The sequence below is a fragment of the Cyanistes caeruleus genome, chromosome 10 (assembly GCF_971803275.1).
Source record: "Cyanistes caeruleus chromosome 10, bCyaCae1.hap1.1, whole genome shotgun sequence".
NCBI lineage: Eukaryota > Metazoa > Chordata > Aves > Passeriformes > Paridae > Cyanistes > Cyanistes caeruleus.
The window spans coordinates 4171947-4193318 of record NC_141710.1 but is presented as its reverse complement, the minus strand read 5'-3'; the positions used below and the strand labels follow the sequence as shown (position 1 = coordinate 4193318).

At 48.2% G+C, this 21372-nt stretch overlaps 2 protein-coding genes across 4 annotated transcripts; both read right to left on the bottom strand.

Moving 5' to 3' along the window:
* Positions 1-59: 59 nt before the first annotated feature.
* Positions 60-13050, bottom strand: GAL3ST2 (galactose-3-O-sulfotransferase 2). Of its 3 annotated transcripts, XM_086843185.1 has the most exons (6): positions 11705-12710; positions 10768-10972; positions 10311-10392; positions 3849-3935; positions 3144-3423; positions 60-3069 (listed from the first exon to the last, which is right to left on the bottom strand). In XM_086843185.1, coding segments are annotated over exons 3-6 (1227 nt in total). In that variant the 5' UTR covers positions 10313-10392; positions 10768-10972; positions 11705-12710; the 3' UTR covers positions 60-2211. The 3 variants fall into 3 exon arrangements, with proteins under 3 accessions (XP_086699311.1, XP_086699312.1, XP_023789238.1); XM_086843186.1 differs by having other exon boundaries at positions 3144-3484; positions 10768-13050; XM_023933470.2 differs by lacking the exons at positions 10311-10392; positions 10768-10972; positions 11705-12710 and adding an exon at positions 7813-7949.
* A 398-nt stretch (positions 13051-13448) lies between these two features.
* D2HGDH (D-2-hydroxyglutarate dehydrogenase) lies at positions 13449-21156 on the bottom strand. Its single transcript, XM_023933467.2, has 9 exons — positions 20892-21156; positions 19650-19707; positions 18550-18689; positions 17921-18114; positions 16628-16796; positions 15905-16048; positions 15340-15482; positions 15029-15194; positions 13449-13863 (listed from the first exon to the last, which is right to left on the bottom strand). Exons 1-9 carry the CDS (start codon positions 21154-21156, stop codon positions 13589-13591), a joined length of 1554 nt encoding a protein of 517 aa, XP_023789235.2. The 3' UTR covers positions 13449-13588.
* Between the last annotated feature and the right edge of the window lie 216 nt (positions 21157-21372).

Below are 21372 nucleotides of genomic sequence, written 5' to 3'. Positions count from 1 at the left end.
CTTACTCATTTCTTGCTATGAGATATGGATTAGGAGAAGGGCAAAAAAAGGCTTAAAACTAAAAAGGAATAAAGAAAGTTTATTAACAAAACTTCAAGGATAAGAAACCAGAATAAAACTTCCAGAAACCCTTTTTTTCCCTACCATCCAACCATTCCCTTGTCTAACTGACAACACAGAGACAAAACTTGGTGGTTAAAACAGTACCAACCATGTAATAGTCTTTTCATCAGTCTTTGTAGAGAAAAGAAGTTTCCTTTTGTCATTTCATGGAGAGTTCTCCACAAGAAAACAGTTCTCTCATAGATTTTCATTCCCCTAATGCCAGCCACCTGGAAAACTCTGCCATCAGGCTCCTCCTCTTATTTCACACCACTCTGAGGTGTGTTCATGGCCCATGAACTCAAGGGGTGTCATTTTAAGGATGAGTTATTCAAAGGCAAAGGTTCTCTTCCTCTGTCTCTGTGATCATCTCTGGGAACAGAGGTTTTCTCCTTTTCTCTTGGGGGCCAAGTATCTCTATCAACTCTCACTTCTCTCTCTGTTCCAGCATCTCACGAGATCACAATTACTTCACCATCTGCTCAGCTTCATCAATGGATACCTTTGCTCAGATCTACACTTTGAAATATTTCATCCCCCCCCAAATACTCTTCCATGAATTAAAGGAGTTTTTTTCAGAACATTATTGTCCATCTCCATAGCCTTACCTAAAGAATATTTCAGCTTATTAGTGCATCTCCTTAATTCTCTCACCATCTGAGGCTTGATTCTTTCCTCCACTGACTTTGATAGTTTATGTTGTCCCTTTACATGTTGATCACTTTCTCTTCCCTCTTCTCTCTCTCTGGAAAAAGGATTAAATCTGCAGGTCTCATCTGGGTGGTAGAAGAATTAAAATCTGGCTCTAGCCACGGCTAGGTATTTATGAGATTGGATTTCAGCTCGGCAGTGCTGGAAAAGCAGCAGATGCTGTTTTTCAGCCTGTGGCTGTCTGTGTGAGTCATGAGGGCGAGCAGCTGTGGCTCGCTCCAGCCCAGGGCTGGGGTCCATGGCAGAGCCCGGCCCAGGAGGAGGGAAATCCCTGCAGGCTCCATCCCCCACAGGCTTCATCCCTGACCTGGGAGCTGTGGCAGGCCCAGCCCAGCCCCATGGGCCACATGGCAGGTGCAGGGTGGGAAACGGGAGCCAGCTGGACTTCTGTTATCTTTCAAAGCCAGAAACTAAGAGAATAGAAATTCCCAGGCTTAGGTTTTAAAGGGTGGTGTTCACAGGTTGACCTCACTTTTCAATGGTCGAAACTACTATCAATTCTCAGAAATGGCCAGCTATTGGCCAGGAGAAAAAAACTCCATCAGCCTCCAGCAGCCTTAACTTCCATGGGTGTTTTCTACATTTTTTCCTTCAATGCCAACCTATCACACCTCCTAATCTGTGCTGGATTAGTTTGGCCAACACAGCCCCAAAAAAGTGTCTTCTGATTAAAGGCTTTGGGGACTCAAAGGAACATCCATGCCCAGGGACCCTTGACTGAGAGTGAGGAGCAAAACCACAAAACCTCTTCCCAGGGGAGCACCGACCTCTTCTGCACAGGACAGAGGCCCATTCACCTGGTGACATGTGAGGCACAGCTTACATGCCACTGGGCAAGGCAGCCAGCCTGCCTGGCTTTGGGCAGGATGCCACAACAAAGGCAGCTCCAGCAGCCTGTGGTGGTTAGTCCTCACTGAGTGTGGATGCTGCTGGATGGGACACCCACCATCTCTTCCTGGAGCACTGCATCCCCTTGTTACACTCCCCTCACTTCCCTCCCCCTCCCCTAAACCCTCCAAAATCAGTCAATCTGGTCTCAGCTCATTGGACTTGCTCCAGTGAGCTGTGACCAGACTGATGTAACGATGGATATCAAAAAAAATCAAATGAAGGCAAATGATCACGCTCATGATTAATGATTAAGAGGATGGAATGTCTTGGCCAGCTGCAGCCAGCCCGGCTTTCTCCAGGCAGGAGCAGGTAGGCGGGATCACCCAGGATCTGGTCAACGCAGAGCCTTTGGCTCAAGGTCTGCAAAAAGAGATCAACCACCAACTTGGTGACCCCAAACAAAGCCCCCACTGTCTCTCTCTCATGTACAAGAGTCTTGTGGGTCAGTTCTGAGTCAGACAGGGGGTGATGCAGAACAGTGGAAGCCACAGTGGGTTGCCACATGTCCTAGTTGGACACTGGGGCCCGCACCTTCTCCTGGACACTGGTCCACAGCAATGGCAATCCCATCTTTTTCCTCTTATGTGGGTGTTGGACAGAATAAAGGTAGGACATGTACTGGAGCTCTGGTATGACCATTTTCTGGCAGGTTCTCAGAGTCCTGTTGTCCAGGTCTTGTTTGAGGTTGTAACCCAGGATATTTGCAGCCCCTGACTGGAAAGGCAGGAGAGCTTTATTCCTGATGTGATCCTTCCTCACTGCCTCCTGCTCTGAGAGACAAGTCTCCATGAGCTCCTTCTGTCTGGTCCGCAGGAGATCCACCTCCTTTTCCAGCACCTCGAGCCCTATGGTCTCCTCAATTCTCCTCCAGAAGCTCTGGTTGAAGTGCAGGTAGAGCTTCCAGTCCAGCGAGCACCACGCTTTTATCTGCTCCTCACTTTCTGGAGTCAATGTCTGAACAGTTTCCTGGCTTCTGGCATTGAGCTTGAAGTAAATCACATCATCCAGATCCCAGCACAAAGTATTCTTCAAGAGGATCATGGACTCATCAAAGTAGTCTGCTATCAAAATGAGGTGGAAATTCTGCTCTATCTCCTCCAGGACGGCCTGGATGTACTTTGTGTCATCCTCCGCGTTGTTATTGTAGCCAAAGTCAAACCACATGATATTCTTGGCATAGATGTTTGCCCTGTAATCTGCTGGGTGGTAATACTTTGTGGGTGATGCCAGGAACTCATTCACGTTCTTGGTGTTCTTGAAGGCAGGCACAATGCTCTTGTAGTAGATGTAGGAAGACTCCAGCAGACGAATGGGGTTCCTCAGGATGGAGAAGTAGAAGGTATTGGCTGCCATCACCTTTTTTACCTATTTGTGGGAGGAAGAAGAGGTTAGTCCTGTCCCAGCCAAGTTTCTCCTCAGGCATAGTGGTTCTTTCTTACCTCCAAGGGGTTAAACCGCAGGTGGTTGCACATGATGTTGTAATTTTGGCCTATGGTTTCAAAACCCTCCACAAACTGGGCCACAAAAGTCCTTGGGTATCCCAGGTGGTAGAGTTGGTCGGCTGGGAGGGCGACAGTGAGGTTGTACCTCTCTGCAAACCTGAACATGATGTTGAGCACAGTGCTGCTGGCAGTCTTGTGGGTTTTGAGGAACATGACGTTTGTCTTGGCGTGGCACGACGTGGGAGGGATCAGCAGCTCCTCGTGGCTCTTTGAGAATCTGCAGGAAGGCGACAGATGGGGCCAAGAGACTCTCTGGTGCTGCACCCCATCTCTGAGACCTGGCAAAGTCAAACCCAAGTGCTCCTCTGACACCACATCTGCAGCTGGTACAAGACTGCATCCAAATCAGCCCCAACCCTCCTGTGTAGGTGTTTTCCCCCTCCAGTTTTCTCCCTCTCCAAATTCTCACTTACCAAATACTTCAGCTCAATCCCCTTTTCCCACAAGGCTGATTTTATCCCAAAGAGGCTGTGCTTTGGCTAATTCGATTCCTTCCCCAAACATGGATCTAGGACCCAGTTTTGGGCCACCGCCCTTTCAGCATTAGCCCAAGTGTCATGATAAATAACTAAGGTGTCACAAGTCATGTCCCAGCTGCTCCAGGCACAGGAAACTGTGCAACCTTGCTTCTGTCTCACTTACCTGTAATTCTTATTCTTCATATGCAAGAATGCCGAGAGGGAGGTAAGTCCCAGGAAGAGGCTGAAAACTATGAGACACCTGACATGCCTGGAAAAATAAAAGAGTTTCAGTGGATTTTTATCCAATAGTCCTTCCTCAAACCACCACATATTGCATCTTGCTCTTGGCAACTTTAATCACTGTGAGCACAGTTTTATATCTCAGCTTTGGCAACCACCTTTGGACCCTGAACTGTGTCAGCAGCTCTGGCATTAAAGGCAAGACAGTGAGAAATTGCACTTTCATTATTACTCTCCTAATTTTGGCCTTTGGCAAGACACAGTGTGCTTCGGGCAGAGCCTAAGCTCTTCCCACAGCCTCCTGCTCTGCTTGGCTGCCTTTTGTTTTGCTTTTCTTTTGGTTTTCTGGGGCTTTAGAGCTTATTCACTATTCAAACTCCCAGATTATTCACCAGAAAACTGCCCTTTGTAGGGGTATAAAGACTTCCATAGTGAGAAACCTGAGTGGCTCCTGTAATCACATCACTCCAGAGGATGGGGAATGGAAAAAACCCACTAAACTGAGTTTCTTTTGCAATATAAATACAATTTTTCAAGACAGAAAATTAAATAACCCAATTGCACCTGTAATGGATTTATTACACGCCACTTTATTACACCTCCATTTATTACTTTCAGATGGGGGGAAGGGGTGGATAATGACAAGGGAGGAGCCTTTTCCAACACTAATAAAGCAACCACAATATAGTGCAAGGTGCACATTGCAGGGGGGTGGAATGGGATGGTTTTTTATGTCTCCTTCCAACTCAAACCACCCTTTGGTACCATGGTCATCACCACTGGGTGATGCCTTCATGCCCTCCAGCTGGGATACAGAGAGGACCTTTTGAAGGTTTGATGCTCACCTAAAAGGAATTTTTCACCACCAAGTTTGATCTGACTTCTCTCATCCTAGAAGCTCATTTAGCTCTGTGTGAATCTCATGTTTGCTTGAGACATGCCCAAAATACAGCAGATCTGGCTCAGGCTTTACACTGTTTTGAGAGGATATAATTTGCAGCACGGTATGGTCACACTTGTGGTTTCCACTCTCCAAAGGGAGCAAGCAAGCCTTCAAGCCTTCCTCCAAGAGCCTTTCCCAAAGCCAGGGAAGACCCTTAGCCATAGCTGGTACCAACCTCTGAAAGGAATTTGCAGCACAGCTTCTGCACAGAGTTTCATGACAGACCTGCAGGCAAGATTTCATCAGGATTTCCTAATTTTTTGGCCCCAGGCCTGTTAGGGGGATAGGAGTGGGACAATCCCTTGTCCTTGGAGATGAGATGCGAGAAGAAAGGAGCCCATGGGCAGAGAGCAGGCTACACACAGCCCCCATACCAATCTTCTTGGTCTTTCATTTAAACTGAAGCTGCCATATATGTGTGATGGTTTTCCAAAGCACATCACTCTGCCTGCCTGGAGGTCTTTCCTAAGCTGACATCTTCCTGCTGCACCTTTTCTGTCGAGTTTAATGGGTGCAGTAACAGTTTATTTATTAATTTAGGAAGTGTCTCCAAAATGGCAACTCTGAATGATATTTTATGGACCAAATAAATCACATATACCCAAAATCATCCTGAAGGCAGATCTGGATCACAATATGCTCTAGAAGAGCTATCAATCCCTTCTGCTGCAAGAAGACAGGCTCTGTAGGCTTCTGCACCTTATAATCTCAAGGTGTCCCACAGTATTTTAATAGTTGTTTACTTAAATAAAGGATTACACGGTGCCATTCTGCCTCCAAATACTCAGACACATTCAGCACACCGAACTCACCTCCAGCCTAACTGAATGCAACCAGTAGACCCATTTTGTCTGGATGTGCCCCAAACCAAACAACAGTTAGATTTTGTCCCTGGTGACACAGGGAGGAAAGAAATTTGAATTATTTAGGCAAAAACTATGGTTACTTCCTGGAATGGACAGTTTTGAGGAGCAAGACTGACTGATTTCTGCAGGACATGGTCCATGCAGGTACCAGTCCCCATGCAGAAATGGCAGGCTTGTCCCAGGGGTGACAAACAGTGGATGGATGGATGGATGGATGAATGGATGGATGGATGGATGATGGATGGATGGATGGATGGGGGATGGATGGATGGATGGAGGATGGATGGATGGATGGATGGATGGATGGATGGATGATGGATGGATGGGGGATGGATGGATGGATGGATGGATGATGGATGGATGATGGATGGATGGGGGATGGATGGATGGATGGAGGATGGATGGATGATGGATGGATGGATGGATGGATGATGGATGGATGGGGGATGGATGGATGGATGGATGGATGGATGGATGGATGATGGATGGATGGATGAATGATGGATGGATGATGGATGGATGGGTGGATGGATGGATGGATGGATGATGGATGGATGATGGATGGATGGATGGATGGATGGATGGATGGATGGAAAGATATCTGCCTTCCAGTCCAAGGAAGAAGCAGGGAACTCTGCTGCACCTCAGCCCAGCAAAGGTGAGCGAGGAAGGTGTCCAGAGGAAGAGCCAAGGGCAGGGATTGAGGAGATCCCTAGTGAGGAGTGGGGGAATATGGAGACCCTGGGGATGAGAGGAGGGCAGGTGAACAGGGTGCAGGCCAGTGCACTCATGGAGCCCCATCCCCGTCACCCCCTGGGCTCAGCCACCCACAGCTGCACTCGCAGGGGTGTCGCTGGCTCCAGCGTGGTATCCCCACACACACTGTGGGAATAAGGTGGCTGAATAAACAAATTTCTCATGGGGCAAACAGATGGTACCTTTCCCTCCTCTTACAACAAGCTTCCATCATTTCTGCACATCTTGTGCTTGGGAACAAATAAGTTCTTGAAATGTTTCAGGGCTTTTACTGACAGAAAGCGTGTAGGATCTTCACCTGGAGCATACACAGTGTTTTGAACACAGTGTGACTGCTCTCCCAGCAAACAGCACAGGGCCAGTGTGGGATTTGCTGCCAGACCTTGCTTCCAATACTCATTCCAGAATGAGTAAGACATGACAACTGTTTGAAAGTCTGCCGAGAATGATGACATTTCAGGCTCTCTATGCTTCAAATACGTGTCATGGAAATTATGAGAATATCAAGAAGCATTTGGGAAATGCTCTCACACACTTGGTGTGGTATTTGGGGTTGTCCTTTGCAGGACCAGGAGCTGCACTCAAAGATCCCTATGGATGCCTTCCAGCTCAGAATATTCTGATTCTACGTCTGCAAACCTGCAATGGGGCTTCACCCCCCACTACCCTGGCACATCTCTCTGGAAGCATTTGTGTTCCCTTAGTGCCACACCCCAACCTTTGTCACAACACTGCAAGTCTCTGACCTGCACAGCATCATTGAATTGTTTAGATTGCAAATGACCTCTAAACTACAGTGAAGCAAAGTTCAAGAGAGAAAGCTCTAACTCGAATATTCCACTGAAGTTACATAAATGAGACTGCAAGACCTTTGAGAAGCACTTGGGAGCCAAGACACAAAATTCTAAGAAGCCAAAAAACCCACGGAGCACTTGGGAGGGCTGGTGCCAGAGGCTCCACTTGCCTTTCCAGCCTGGGCAGCTATGTCCCCACTGGAAAGAAAACATGGAAAACAACCTCTCTTAGAGTTGCAGCTAAGGTGCTTTAAGGCTTGGGACCCCCTTCTTGCTCCTTCGGCTTAAGTTGAAAATAGCAGACATCTGCATCAAATTAATAGGATGCAGATCTTATCTGCATCTAATTAATAACAAGGCTCTTTTAAAGTAAAAGACCTGGAACACAAGCAAGAAATGCTACTGGCAAAATTAATCCTTTTCCTGGAGCAAACTGTTACTAACTCTATAGGTCATTAACAACTTCCAGGGATTACTTGAACCAGACCTTCCTGCAAAGCAAGTTTTAGTTCAGCACCCCGAGCACTTTGCTTCCTCTGCCCTTACCTTGGAGTGCGCCCAGGGCTTTTCATGCTGCTGCAAGCTTGGAAATATCTCCTTTGGAAATCGGCTCCAATGCCTGTCTCCTCTGGCTCTTATTGACCACGTCTCTATTTCTAGCATCCGTTCACTGCTATAAATGGCTGGGATAGGTGAGGACAAAGGGAGTGGCTAGGTGTTCCCAGGAGTGGGTGGGAGTTAATTAATAAGCCAGGAAAAGCACTGGTATGGTAGGACATTGGCACAGGTATAAAGAGCTGCCTTGGGTCACGCTGTTCACAGCAGCTTTGCTGGGAAGGAAAGGTTTAACCGGAATTCCTTAGAGGGGATCCCCTTCTCTCCTGGCTGCGGGAGGGAGGCACTGGGGGCTCAGGATCCAGGCAGTGGAGGGCACTGGGCCTTTGTCACCCTGCACAACATCACATCGCCAGGGGCCATGGTCACTGCCTGCTGCCCCTTTTATCTGTGTCTTGCTCGGTGGGAAAGGACAGGAATTCCCTGCCAGACACATTTGGTAAGAGCAAATTAGAGAATGGTGTTCACCTATGGAAAATTCCTTTTAAAACATTAAGAATTCAAACTTTTTGCTAAAAATGCAATTATTGTAGCTGGAGGTTAACAGCTTGGCTGTATCCAGGCCTTGGGAGGGAGAAATCTTGCCCCTAAAGGGGCATTCTTTTATGCTTTATCTCTGGTGTTATTAACAACAATTATTAACAACAATTATTAACAACAATTCATATTATGCAGGAATTTTATATTCCACTGAGGCTGCTGTATACCAGCACTTCACAAACTGGATTTGATGGTTGCAGTTTGCCCCAGGAGAGCAGAATCTGTCCTGCAGGCTGGAGGTGGGGTCATCTCCCTGCTCCCCATACTGGAATGAGGCCAATGCTCTCCTCATTCAGGCAACTAAAAATGCACCCACATCTCCCAGCCTGAATTAGGGGGGGTTGAGTTATTACTTTAGTCTTTTATAGCCATGCCATGTTCCATGCACCTCCTGGTGGTCTCCTCTCCCTCCCCACACACGGTGCCACCTTTCTAACCCTTGTGTGCTGTTGGCCCAATGCATCCCACCAACAGCCAAATCCTCAGCACTCCAGGATCCTTCACCTACGTTGCTACATTTCCAGGGCACCCAAATACACAGCATTTCTTTTTAAATCACAGCTTCCCCACACCAGCCCCAACTCCAGCGCTTACCAAGATGCAGAGATTAGCAAGGTGTAGGGTTGCTTTCCTTAAGTTTCTTGGTAGAACCTGAGTCAATGTGCTCTTTTATGGAGAATTTCTAGGGTTACTCTTGGCATAGCACCAAGTGCTGCTGGCAGGGGGGCACATTTCAGAGACCTCTTTCTCCTGTTACATTACACACGTCAGCTGTGCCATTTCTCGCTCAGGAGCTGGTAGAGCCCACAGATCACAAAAGCCCATTTTTTACACTTTTACAATCGATTCATTGCTCTCTCCTGGGGTGTTGTACATGAATTGTCAGCTTTGATTACGCCAAAAAAAATAAATGGTGCCAGGCACAAATACTTGTCTTCATGTGGAGGTGGACTGCTCAGAGACTGGGGCAGGGAAGGGCAGCCAGGTGACACAGGATTAGTGAGCTGGGGTGGGATTCATCACTCCATCCTGCCTCTGCTTCCTGTTGGGGGTCAGGCCCTGGGGGAGGTCGGCCCCTTGCAGTGGGATGGGGAGAATCAGAAAGTGGAAGTGCAAAAACTCATGGGCAGTGATAGGGGCAGTTTAACAAGTAAAGTAAAACCTGCACATGCAAGCAAACCAAAAGGAACTCATTCCCCGCTTCCTGCCGCAGGCAGGTGCTCAGCCAGGAAAGCCAGGCTTCATCACGTGTAACAGTGACCTGGGAACACCACCCTTCCTCCTTCCTCCCCAGCTTTTATTGCTGAGCACGGCCTCCTATGGTGTGGGAGAGCTCCATGGTCAGTCAGGGTCAGCTGCGTCCCCCCCAGCTCCTTGCACACCCCAGCCCCATACTGGTGGGACAGGGTGAGGAGCAGGAAAGACCTTGATGTTGTGAAAGTACCACTCAGCAATAGCTACAATATTCCTGTGCTTCCATTGTTGATACAAACACAGATCCAGACCAGCCACTGTTAAAGAAAATTAACTGTATCCCAGCCATTAACCTCTAGGAGAGAGGCAAAACCGGTAGAGAGAGACAAGTCCTTACTGTACCAGAAGACCACTGGTATTAAGTGTGGAGCACCCACAGCATTCTAGTATTTAAGTCTCTCTCAGAAAAATTAGAATTTAGGACAAGAAATTCCTGTGACAATGATTCTTTCTAAAAATACACATACATCTACCTACCCTGTCTCTCCCTTGTATAAACAACAGTGTATCACTATGTGAAAACATCACTGAGAACACAGAACGTCTAGTAAAGATATAAAACAACCCTACACTAATGCCTTCCTTGTATTCTCTCAGGGAATTGCTCTATTGTTTAGTGAAACAGTAAAACTTACATGGAGCTTTAGGATCTTCATGTGTAAGGAAGATGGTTAAATGGAGCTGTGTCTCCCTCCTGAGCACGTTCTCCGTACACAGCTGAAAAAGAGAATTATGGAAAGTTCTGCTTTCCAAAAAGAGCCTTTCATGTAAAAAGTCTGTATTTTACATGGTAATGGTCAGTAGTTTAGGGGAAAAAAAAGAAAGATTGGTGTAGGAGAAGGGCAGAAAATATAACCAGCCAGATCAGAAAGAACTAGCTGCATCAGCCTATCTTAGCAGAAGGCAAATCCTGCGTATTTCTTTTCCAACAACATCGCAGACTTCCCATATTTTTCCATCACCCCAAACCCAAGCAGCACAGGCTGACTATGTTGCACAGGCTGTCTTTTCACAGAGCCACAGAATTCCAGAACCATTTGGGTTGGAACAGACCTCCAAGACCATTCAGTTCAACCTGTGACCAATCCCTACCTTATAATCAGCCCAGAGCACTGACTGCCACATCCAGTCTCATCCTTGAACACCTCCAGGGATGGGGACTCCAGCACCTCCCTGGGTAGTCCCTTCCAATGCCTCACCACCATTTCCATGGCAAAATTCTTCCTCTTTGCAAATGATGGCATTGTTCACTTTGTTTCACCCCAGAAGAAGACAATCAGCTCCTCTCTGACTCGTCCTAAGGGATGAAGGGAGAGATGGGGAGTGTGCCATAGTGGAGAGAAAGGGTTGAAGGGACAGGAGTGGAAAGCAGGACTATGATGGAACATATGGAGGTATTTCTGTCAAAAGCATCCACGTGGCCAAGCCGAGAGAGGTGTGATCTTAGAACTGTATTGAGAAAGGCATTGCAACACATTGCTGAGCACAGGCCAGCATCCTTAGTGTAATCTGACAGCATGCAGCCTTGTAGAGATTGTGTTCTGCCTTAAAACAGAGGAAAATACTCTTTAGGATGGTTTTTCTTTGAAGAACAAAACTCTAGATGGAACATTTATTTCACTGCTCTGTGGAAGAGCCAACATCACTGAAAAGCAGGTAGTGGAGAAGATGGCTGCTGCATAAGACACCACCTTTCCTACTCTCATGGCATCCAGTAAGGCTTCCCAAACCAGTACACCTGAGTAAAATCCATCCTCTGAGCACAGCCTGAGACAGCTTATTACCTGTCCCACAGCCCACTCAGGCAGTCCAGGAGAATCACAGAACCACAGGATGGTTCATCTTGTTCCAACCACGCTGCCATGGCCAGGGGACACGTCCCATTAGGCCAAGCCTAAAATCCCTATCTAGCCTGGAGAAGCTTGTGGGAAAGAGTGTCAAAAGCTTTGCTGACACCCACTGCTCTGCCCATGTTGACATAAGACATCCTTCTGTTGTAAAAGGCTGTCAGGTTAGTGACACCATTTACCTTTGGCAAATCCCCTGGCTCTTTCTTATCACCACCTGCCTCATTTTGATACAAGAGAACCTGTGTTAAGAGTGACAGAAATCAGTAAATACGGATATGACTAGCAAACATCCAAACCAGAGGATGAATGACTCACTGCTCTTTGTAGCAGATGGATGACAATGTGGTTTTGTACGACAAACCATAAATTACAAAGCAGACTGTAGCACATAAAACCAAACCCTCAAAACAGCAAAACCCTCCATGTTAGAACAGTTCAGCTGGAAGGAACTTAGGACAATCATCTGGTCCAACTGCTTGATCAATTCAGTGGAGCCCTAGACTTACACCACTGTTCAAATGCCTCTTAAGCACTGACAGTCTGGGGCATCAACCACCTCTCCAGGAAGCCTGGTGCAATATTTGATTATATGCTCTGCAAAGAAACACTTCCTAATGCCCAGCCTGAGCCTCCCCTGGCCCTCCTTTGGGTTCAGCATTCCCATGAGATCAGCACTTCCCTTTCCATGCCCCCTCCTCAGGAAGCTGCAGAGGGGGCTAAGGTTGTACCTCAGCCTCCTCCTCTCCAACCCAGAGCCCCCAGCCTCCTCCCAGGTCACTTTCCAGCCCCAGCACCAGCGTGGTTTTCCTCTTCTGGACACACTCCAGCACCTTCCCATCACCTCTAATGCTGGAGTGCTGTGGGTGAGGCTGCCCCGGTGCTGAGCACAGCCAGACCCTCCTCTCTCCCGCCCCGCTGGCCACACTGTGTCGGGTGCCCCCAGGATGCCATTTGCCCTCCTGCTGATGGTTCCCACTGAGCTGCTGCCAACCATGCACCCCCCAGATCCTTCCAGCAGGGCTCCCTGGCCGCTCCTCTCCCAGCTTGCACTCGTGCTCGGTGTTACTCCACCCTGGGCACAGAATCCAGCACTCAGTGATTCTGTGCCACTGGCACTGCCCAGTGGTGCATCTGTGCAGATCCCTCTGCAAGGCCTCTTGTCCCTCCAGAGACTCCACAGCACCCCTAACGTAGAGTCACAGAATGGTTTGGGTTGGAAGGGACCTTAAATCCCACCTTGTTCTACTTCTCTGCTATGGGCACAGATACCTTCCACTAGACCAGGCTGCTCCAATCCTTTTGGATTATCACTCCAGGTTATCCCAAATATTATCCAGCCAGGTTGGGAGGGATAATTTTACACCTCTCTGTGAGAGCAAATAATGATTTGCTGTGAAGGACAGGAAGTCAAGGAAGCAGGAAATACTAGAGCCTGTCCCTGGCCAGATAGGAGGGCTGGGATCTCCTCCCTCAGCCTGGCTGCTGGTATTTCTCCTCCAGCTGATAAAATCCAGAACCCTCTCTTCTCTGGCCAGTCCTTCCAGCACTGAAAACCCGTACATGGGACAACACTGATGCTTATTTGGGACAGCCTGGAGCTGGCATCGCTAAAGAGGCCATAACCAGATGCTGTTGTGGGCTTTGGGATAAGTGTATTAGATAAAAGAAGCAAGGAAGAACACCTTCACTTGGAAGACTTGCATCCACAGGTTCTCCCTTGTCTCTGATGCTCCACTTGCACAGCCATCCTCCTTTGACTGCTGTCACTAATAAACCACAGCAAACCAAAGGGAAGAGAGAGTTGGAATACTCATACACACACAGTATCTCTTGTGTTTTGTTTCAATGTTCAGACCAAGCAGGAAACCCAGCAGTGTGTTCTTCAGCAAGAGCAGGCACCCCCCAAAAAGAGCAACCACCCCCAAAAGGAGCAACTGCATTCCTTTACTTGTTCCATCCCACTAACAAAATCAAACATGGAGCACTCCACGTGCTTGTTGATCCAGTGTATTTCTTGCTCAGGCGCAGGTACGGAGCTGGAGCTGCCCTGCTCTGCTGGCTCCTCAGCACAGGCTCCTCTTGGGAGCTGAGGGCAGTGTCTTGTAGGGGTTGAGGATCCCTTTGGGGTCCAGCATGGCTTTGAACTGCTGCATGAGCACCACTGCCTGCTGTGGTTTGCTGTACTGAATGAACTGCTTCTTCTTGAAGCCCAGCCCGTGCTCTGCACTGATGCTCCCACTGCATCCTGCAGTCCACTCATACACAAAGGGCTCGATTGCATCCAGCAGGGAATGGCTGTAGGACTCCGCCGTGATGTTCAAGTGCAAGTTCCCATCTCCTGGAAGAAAACATTGCAGAGGTGGGTCTGGGAGAAAAACCTGGTGGCCCTGCAATGGATACTCATTCCTGGCTCCTCCACGTTGTTTGAGAACAATGGCCTTTGTTACTCTATAAACTGTGTAAAAAGGAAAAGTGCACTGTCCTACAAACATCAACCTCTCTGCACACAAATAATTCAAATAGGATCTTTGCTTTTCCATGCTCCCAGTGCACTATTTGAGGAAGGGTTCTGAGTTAAGCTACTTTCAAACTCCGACTTTTGTGATTTTAAAATTCCCATTGTGCTGCATTGATAATTGTGCCACCACCGTGATGCAATGACAAAGACTTCCCCAATGGCATTTCATAATGATCATTAGATTCTAACATGGCCCTTCATCACTTTTTCTCTCCCTATTATGTTTGTGCAATGCTCTAAATGTGCTTTGGCACCGTGTCAGTAGAAACAAAGCAGCAGAACAATTTCTCCTTTTGCCACTGTGTGTGACAGTATTTGATTAGGCACAGAGTTGCTGGGTACTCCGACAGACAAAATACACAAAGATAAATACAACTTACTCATCCTCCTCCTGCATGGTAGCAACCCTTACAGCACACAGCTTAGTCCTCAAAGAGCTACCAACAGGGAGCTTTTGTTATGCATCGTGTCTTTCAAATGATCCCTAATCAAGTGTGCTCAAGAGCAGTTCCATGGGATTTGTTTTTGGAACAGAACAGCTCTGCTAAACGACCAGTCTACCTGCTTGTAAAACCAGATTAATTTCCCAGTATGCTGACAAATCTATCAGCCTTTCTGTGCATCTATCATCATCACTCCCTGTTGGAGGGTTAATGGCTCACAAAAAACTGATTTCCAGTAGGATTAATCACTTTGGACAAAAAGTGGTTATCTGCCAAATGTGTCTAAGTACATCAACCAAATTAGCAGTCCAATTGAACAAATTACACATTTAAACAGAAAGTACACAGCAAGAAAATATAGGTGACCAGTTCCATGGCTCACTGGCAAGCAACCTGCCATCAGTATATGGAAAACAGTCTGAAAGCAGTGAAATTCAAAGACAAAGATCCTGATGTACCCTCCTCTTCCACAGCCCTCAATTTAAGCCTCTCACCTGCAGCAAAGAAGGGCCATCACCTCCTTTCCCAGCACCCCCACTTACCCAAGTGGCCATAGCCCACCACACTTTTGGCACTGTGGCCCAGCCGAGCCCTCATATCAGTCACGAGGTCATAGAGCTTTCCCACGGGCAGAGAGATGTCGTACTTGTACACATAACCCTCGTGAGTGAGGGCCTCGGTGATTCTCTCCCGCAGGCTCCACAGCTCCTGAGCAATCAAGGATCACAGAAATCCACATAAACAAAGCTGCTCTTGTGTTCCATGCATATACCAAACATGAGTCTGAACACTTCCCTATATAAAATACAAATCCACATCAAAGACATTTCTGGAAGAGGAAACACTGACTTGCCTTTATTTTCTTATCATCCGTTGCCACAGTTCCATCTGTGACCAAACCTGAAGCCATGGCCTGTTCTAGGAAGTTGCTCAATTTTTCTTCATCGTGAGTTGAGTTGGAGCCCGAAGTTTCAATTAAAACGTAAAAAGGGCTGCCTGAGAATGAGGGAGAACAAAGTAAGTAGATGCCCTGGGGCAAAACACAGGAATTCAGGGCAGGTTTTGGAGCTTTCCCAGCATGTTATGTGCCCAGACTCTCTGGTGCCAGAGAGGGCAGTCTTTTATCTGTAGGGCACTTCACTGACATGCTAGATCTTTTCTTAAGCAACCACTTTCCAGAAAGCTAACAGTTTTGTGAGGACAAATACAATAAAAAAGTCTCATCTTTAAAGATAAAAGGTGTTTGGAATGGATATATTAGATAGAAAAATCATGACAGATGTCCACACAATCACCAACCTTTTAAAAGTCAGTGAGTCAACTTTTAAAATGAGTCACTTCTTAGAAGTGTTTAAAAGTAGTCTAAAAATCCCCAAGCAGTACAGTGCCCCTTTCTACAGTGTGAATACCACTAGTACCTGTCACTGGGCGGGACAGCTTGAGATGTCTCTCAACCAATTCCATGCACTTCTCATCCATGAACTCGTAGGCAGACAGGATCTCGCCCAGCATGGCTCTGCAGGTTGTGAATGTTTCCAGAACCTTGGCAAAACTCTGACACCCTTCACACAGAACAGAGAGGAATCAGGACCAAAACCAGACACCACCCCAAACACCTTGAAGTTTTCTGAGAAGTAAAAAACTCTCAGTGAAGGCTCTGCACAAACAACTCTGGACCTGCTGAGGGACACCCAGAAGCATCTTTTAAGCAGCTGTGCCTGGCCATATACTCTGCTGATCCAGAGCCTGACCTGCAGATGTGATTTCTCAGTCTTGCCTCATCACCTTATCACTCACCTGGGTCCTGGATGGTGGCTGCCTCTGCCTACTGCCACACTCTTGCCCTGCTCATCTCTTGAGCCTGTCAGACCAGGCCCTCCATCACCAGTGAGGGGACTGTCCTGCCTGCCTCCTCACCCTGCTAAGCTCCTGGCTCCACTTTCCTCACCGAACAACCTGCCCTTGCAGTTATTCCAACAGATATTAAATATCTGCACAGGTATTTTAGCACAGAGGCCTATGTTATTTCCCAGACACCAGCTGATGCTGGCAGTCCAGTGCAAGCTGAGCAGTGCTTCTCCTCTCTATTCCTATTCCCAGCCTCTGAATTCAGGTGTGAAATCATTAATATCAGCCTCTACCTAGGAATGCCACATTCACAGCCTTAGGCTTCTGAGGACAGAGAATGGAGACAGCAGTGATAACTCCCAAGGTCCCCTCAGATCCGATGAAGAGCTGCTTCAGGTCGTAGCCCGTGTTATCTTTGCGCAGAGAGGTCAGACAGTCCAGAGCTGAGCCATCAGCCAGCACCTGTGGGAACACAGGGACCCAGTCAGAGCAGCTGGGTAGAAATCTGCTGGCATGAACTTGCCTATGACCAATGATGGGAAGTGTCACTCACTTTAACACAGCTGCAGTCCATCCCCACACTGCTCCTCCATTCCCAACTAATTCCTTGCTCTATATCCTACCTGAGTAGGATAGAGTAGGTATTTCCCTCCTATTTCTCTTTCAATCAGGACAAGTAGTAACAGAAGACACAGTTTGCTCTGCTTTTCCTACTAATGGTGAAGACCAGCCATTCTCTGCAGCCCTAGCTCCCACTATCCAGCAGAAACAAGGAAAGCTGCGTTAAACAGTGAACAGTTAAGCAGGATGAAGAAAATCTTCTGCCACTTGAGCCTTAATTTAAGGCTGAGCATCTCCAAGACAAGTTATTAAAGGCTATTTTGACATTACAGACAAACTGACCTGAGAGAAATGCTCTCCTTTCTCAGCCTACGTAGTAGAACCAAGCCATGCTTTTGTTCCCTGCCCAAATTTTGTCCCCAGCCATGAAAACTTTCCTAATCTAGCCTTTACATCCCAAGGCACTCGCCTGTAGGACAGGAGCAACTGAGGAACAGCAAAGACTCTAGGACACAGCCAGTAGCCAAATGAACCCAAAGCAGACAGCTTGTTATGGAGTGGGTTTGAAACCTTAAGATAATCTTTAAAGTCCTGTCCAACACAAACCAATTTGTGATCCTACCATTCTATTAAAATCCGAGTGAGCAGCCACCAGAAGAGAGTGGTGCAGGACGGATTTGCCAGAGTGCTCCAGAGACCCATTGCTCAGAGGAACCAACTGCATGCAGATAACCTGGGATTCCCCAACCTCTCCCTACCTTCTTTTTACTTGTCTGGATTAGAAAACCACCTAACACCACCTCTGTCAGCAAGCATTGGAAGCCAGGAAGCTGGAAACAGCAGCAGCAATAACATGCCACAACACATTAAGACATGTTGACCCTTCTCAAAAGAGCCCAACAAGGAAAAGGTAAGAGTGGAAGCCTGGAAAGGAATTTAGCTGTGCACTGGATAGTTAGAAGAGCAGGAAGTATTAAGCAGCAGAAGACTAAACAGAGAAGGGGACTGCCAGGTACTCGCCTTACCACTTCCAGGCCCAGCACCGTCCCTCGCAGAGAGCCGTATCGCAGGAGCCGCAAGCCTCCAGCATTGGTGGCCACGTTCCCCCCGATGTGACAGCTGCCTTTGGCTCCCAGGTCGAGTGGCATGACAAACCCCTGCTCCTCCAAGTACTCATTGAGCCTTTCCAACACACAGCCTGCTTGGCACACAAGGATTCCTGGAACACAAACACCCTGCTAAATGGCCGAGAAGAAGGTGCCTCCTCAAGAAGCAGGAGCAGTATGAGCAGATGCAACCATCTCTTCCTTCAAAACTTTCTGAGATTCAGCTTAAATGCACAACTCTGTGCATGCTCCAGGGAACTGCCCTCTCCTCAAGCCCCAGGGAGCTTTGCTATTGCCTCAATATCTTGTCATCCACAGCTCTGGACTGGTAAAACACAATCGCATTGTGTCTCTGTCTCTCTGTTGTGCTTCCTCTCTGAACAGAGATACTCACATCAGCCTGGCCCCTAACCCCCCAAACCCAAACAAACCTCCTTATGATGCTGCTGAGCTGAACCCTGCTGATCCTGCTGCTATTTGTTCCCAGGAAAATGCCTGTTTTGAGGCCTGGGGCTCATTTCTGTGCTTCACATCCCTGGAATATTTACCAGACACCTTGTCAAAGCTGATGATCTTGTTCATAAGAGCAGTGGAGAGAATGATCTCGTCAAAGACAGGAACGCTGCCCCCAACAAGGCCTGTGTTCCCCCCCTGAGGGTTCACTGCCAGGTTCTTCTCATGGCAGTACCTGGAAGGAAAAAGGGTTATGAATTTTTATGCATTTAAAAGCCATAATCAGTCTGTCAGAGAAGATTCACCTCTACATGAATGTCGGCTGTTGTGACAGTGCTCCTTAAAACTAAGCAGCATTTCACCGAAAGACTGAATTGGTGGAAAGAGACAATTTCAATGACAAAGTGAGAAAGTGCAACTCCTGTCTGGACTCAGTCCAATGCTGAGCAAAGAACCAACACCTGGGGTTAGCCCCATGTGTATCTACACATCTGGCACACATCATCTGTCTGGAAAGCACTGCTTATGTTTCCACAGAAGCTGTTTCTGCAGCAGTCTGTGTTAACAGCTTGGGCTCCTTGGTGGGCTCTGACAGCCAGCCTCTGGCAGTGGTTTCAGACATGACTGCCCTCCTCCTCCCAAGAAATTAATGCCCTGTAGGCAATAAAATGTGCACCTGTGCCTCAGCTGCTCCACCTGCCACATCCCTGCCAAGCACCACCCACCACATCCTCTCTGAGCTCACAGCAACTCCTGTGCAAGGGATGGCACAGAGCCCCAGAGCTCCTTCAGGAGCCCTGCCTGCCTTTCCTGTGCTCTGCACCCGTTTTAACAGAGCTAGGAGCACGTTCCTGCAGCTTTCAGCTCCTCAGACAAACAGTGATCTGGCATAGCACTGCCCAACCACACCAGTGTGGATAAAAGAGATCCTCAAACTGCCCAGTTCTGCCCTAACCTTCTTTACCTTTTCAAACAGACCCTCCTGAATCTTTCACAAATCTTTCTCTTTCCTGAGCACCCGTACAATACCTAATTCTAGCTGTTTATCAGAAGTCACGAAGTAAACTGCCTCAGCAACGCCAATGCTTAAGGAATTGGTGTCTGGACACCTACAACTGCCCTTCACGTACTGGATCACCCCTGACTTGACCCAAGTCTCCTCAGCACCAAGCCCAGCAGAAAAGGTGCACGTTACCTGAGAACCTGAGACACCTCTGCTGTAGTCTGTGGCTTCAGTACCAGCTGGCTGCAGCCTGCAATGAAAGCAAGGGACTCTCAAGGAAGGCTGTGGCTCTGCAGAGGTCAGAAAGAAACAGGTGGGAAAGCATGAGGTGGGAAATAACAATGCTCCCTCCACTATTAGGTACCTCAACCACTCTGACAACAAACATTTCAACAGCAGCCTTTCCCTTTAAGCCCTGCAAAAACTTTGCATGTCTAGGTAGACTTGGCTGCCACTGGGGGCAATGGGAAATGGTTTGAATTCTCACAAAACCTTTGACAGAAGCAACATATAATTCACAGTGCATGATTTAGAATTACAGGATGATTTGGGTTAGGAGTGACCTAAAAGTTCATCTCATTCCATGGGCAGGGACACCTTCCACTATCCCAGGTTGCTCCAAGTCCTGTCCAGCCTGTCCTTGGACACTTCCAGGGATGGGGCAGCCACAGCTTCTCTGGGCAACCTATGCCAGGGCATCACCTCCCTCACAGGGAACAATTTCTTCCCAATATTCCATCTATCTCTGCCCTCTGGCAGTGGGAAGCCATTCCCCTTGTCCTGTCACTCCAGGCCCATATAAAAGTATCTCTCCTTCCTTTTTATAAGCCCCTTTAAAGTACTGGAAGGCTGCAATCAAGGCTTTCAAAAGTTTTCATATTCTTTTCTGAAGTTCAATCAAAACTTAGCTGAATTAACTTGTTTCAGGAAAAATATTAAGTTAGAGGGTTTAGATTTTTATTTCTTTTTATGAAAGCCTGTAAGTTTACCAGGTATTCGGTAATTCTGAAAGGAATAATTTCATGACAAAAACTCATTTTGGATGGGCAGGCACTCATGTGGTCTCTGGTAACCCGAGGGACAGGTGGAGCTGTGTCAGGAAAGGGTTGGGCTGGATATCACGGGAAGATTCTTCCTCCAGAGGGCGGTCGGGCCCTGCCCAGGCTCCCCAGGGAATGGACACAGCCCCGAAGCTGCCAGAGCTCCGGAACATTTGGACAACGCTCTCAGGCACAGGGTGGGATTGTTGGGGTGTCTGTACAGGGTCAGGAGTTCGACTCGATGATCCTCACGGGTCCCTTCTAATTCTATGATCCGTACAGATGTGATCCGCCATAAATAAAAGTAAGATTTCCTTTGGCAAACTCGTTGGCCCCGTTGTTAATCAGAAGCAAGGAGGTTTCACCAACAGAGCACATCAAGCAGCTCGTTTACCTCGCACCGACTTCAACCAGTCCACATTAAACGCCTTCACCTCCTCCTCGCCGGTGACGACCCTGCCGGGCATGAGGCGCTCGAAGAAGGCCACATCGCCGTCCTCCAGCCGTGCGAAGGGCAGCCGCCGAACCGCGTAGCGCTCACAGGTCGGCACCACCTCCCGGCAGCCGGCGGAGCCCCGGGCCCGGAGCACGCCCGGGGGCTCCCGGCTCCAGCTCCTCAGCCAGGCGGGCCCGCGGCGCCGCAGCACCGTAGAAGCCATGGGAAAAACCGCGGCCTTCTCTGCTGCCCCCTTCCCGCGAGCGTGGCGAGAGCTCAGCACTGAGGGGAGGCGAACCGCTGCTCCCACCGCGGCACCAGGAGCCCTTCGCAGCGTGGGTGACCGCGGGGAATTCGGGATTATCCGAATTCGGATAAAAATATCCGGGTAAAAGACGGGAGATGCCAAGGACGCTCCGGGGCCTGGAAGCGCCGGGGA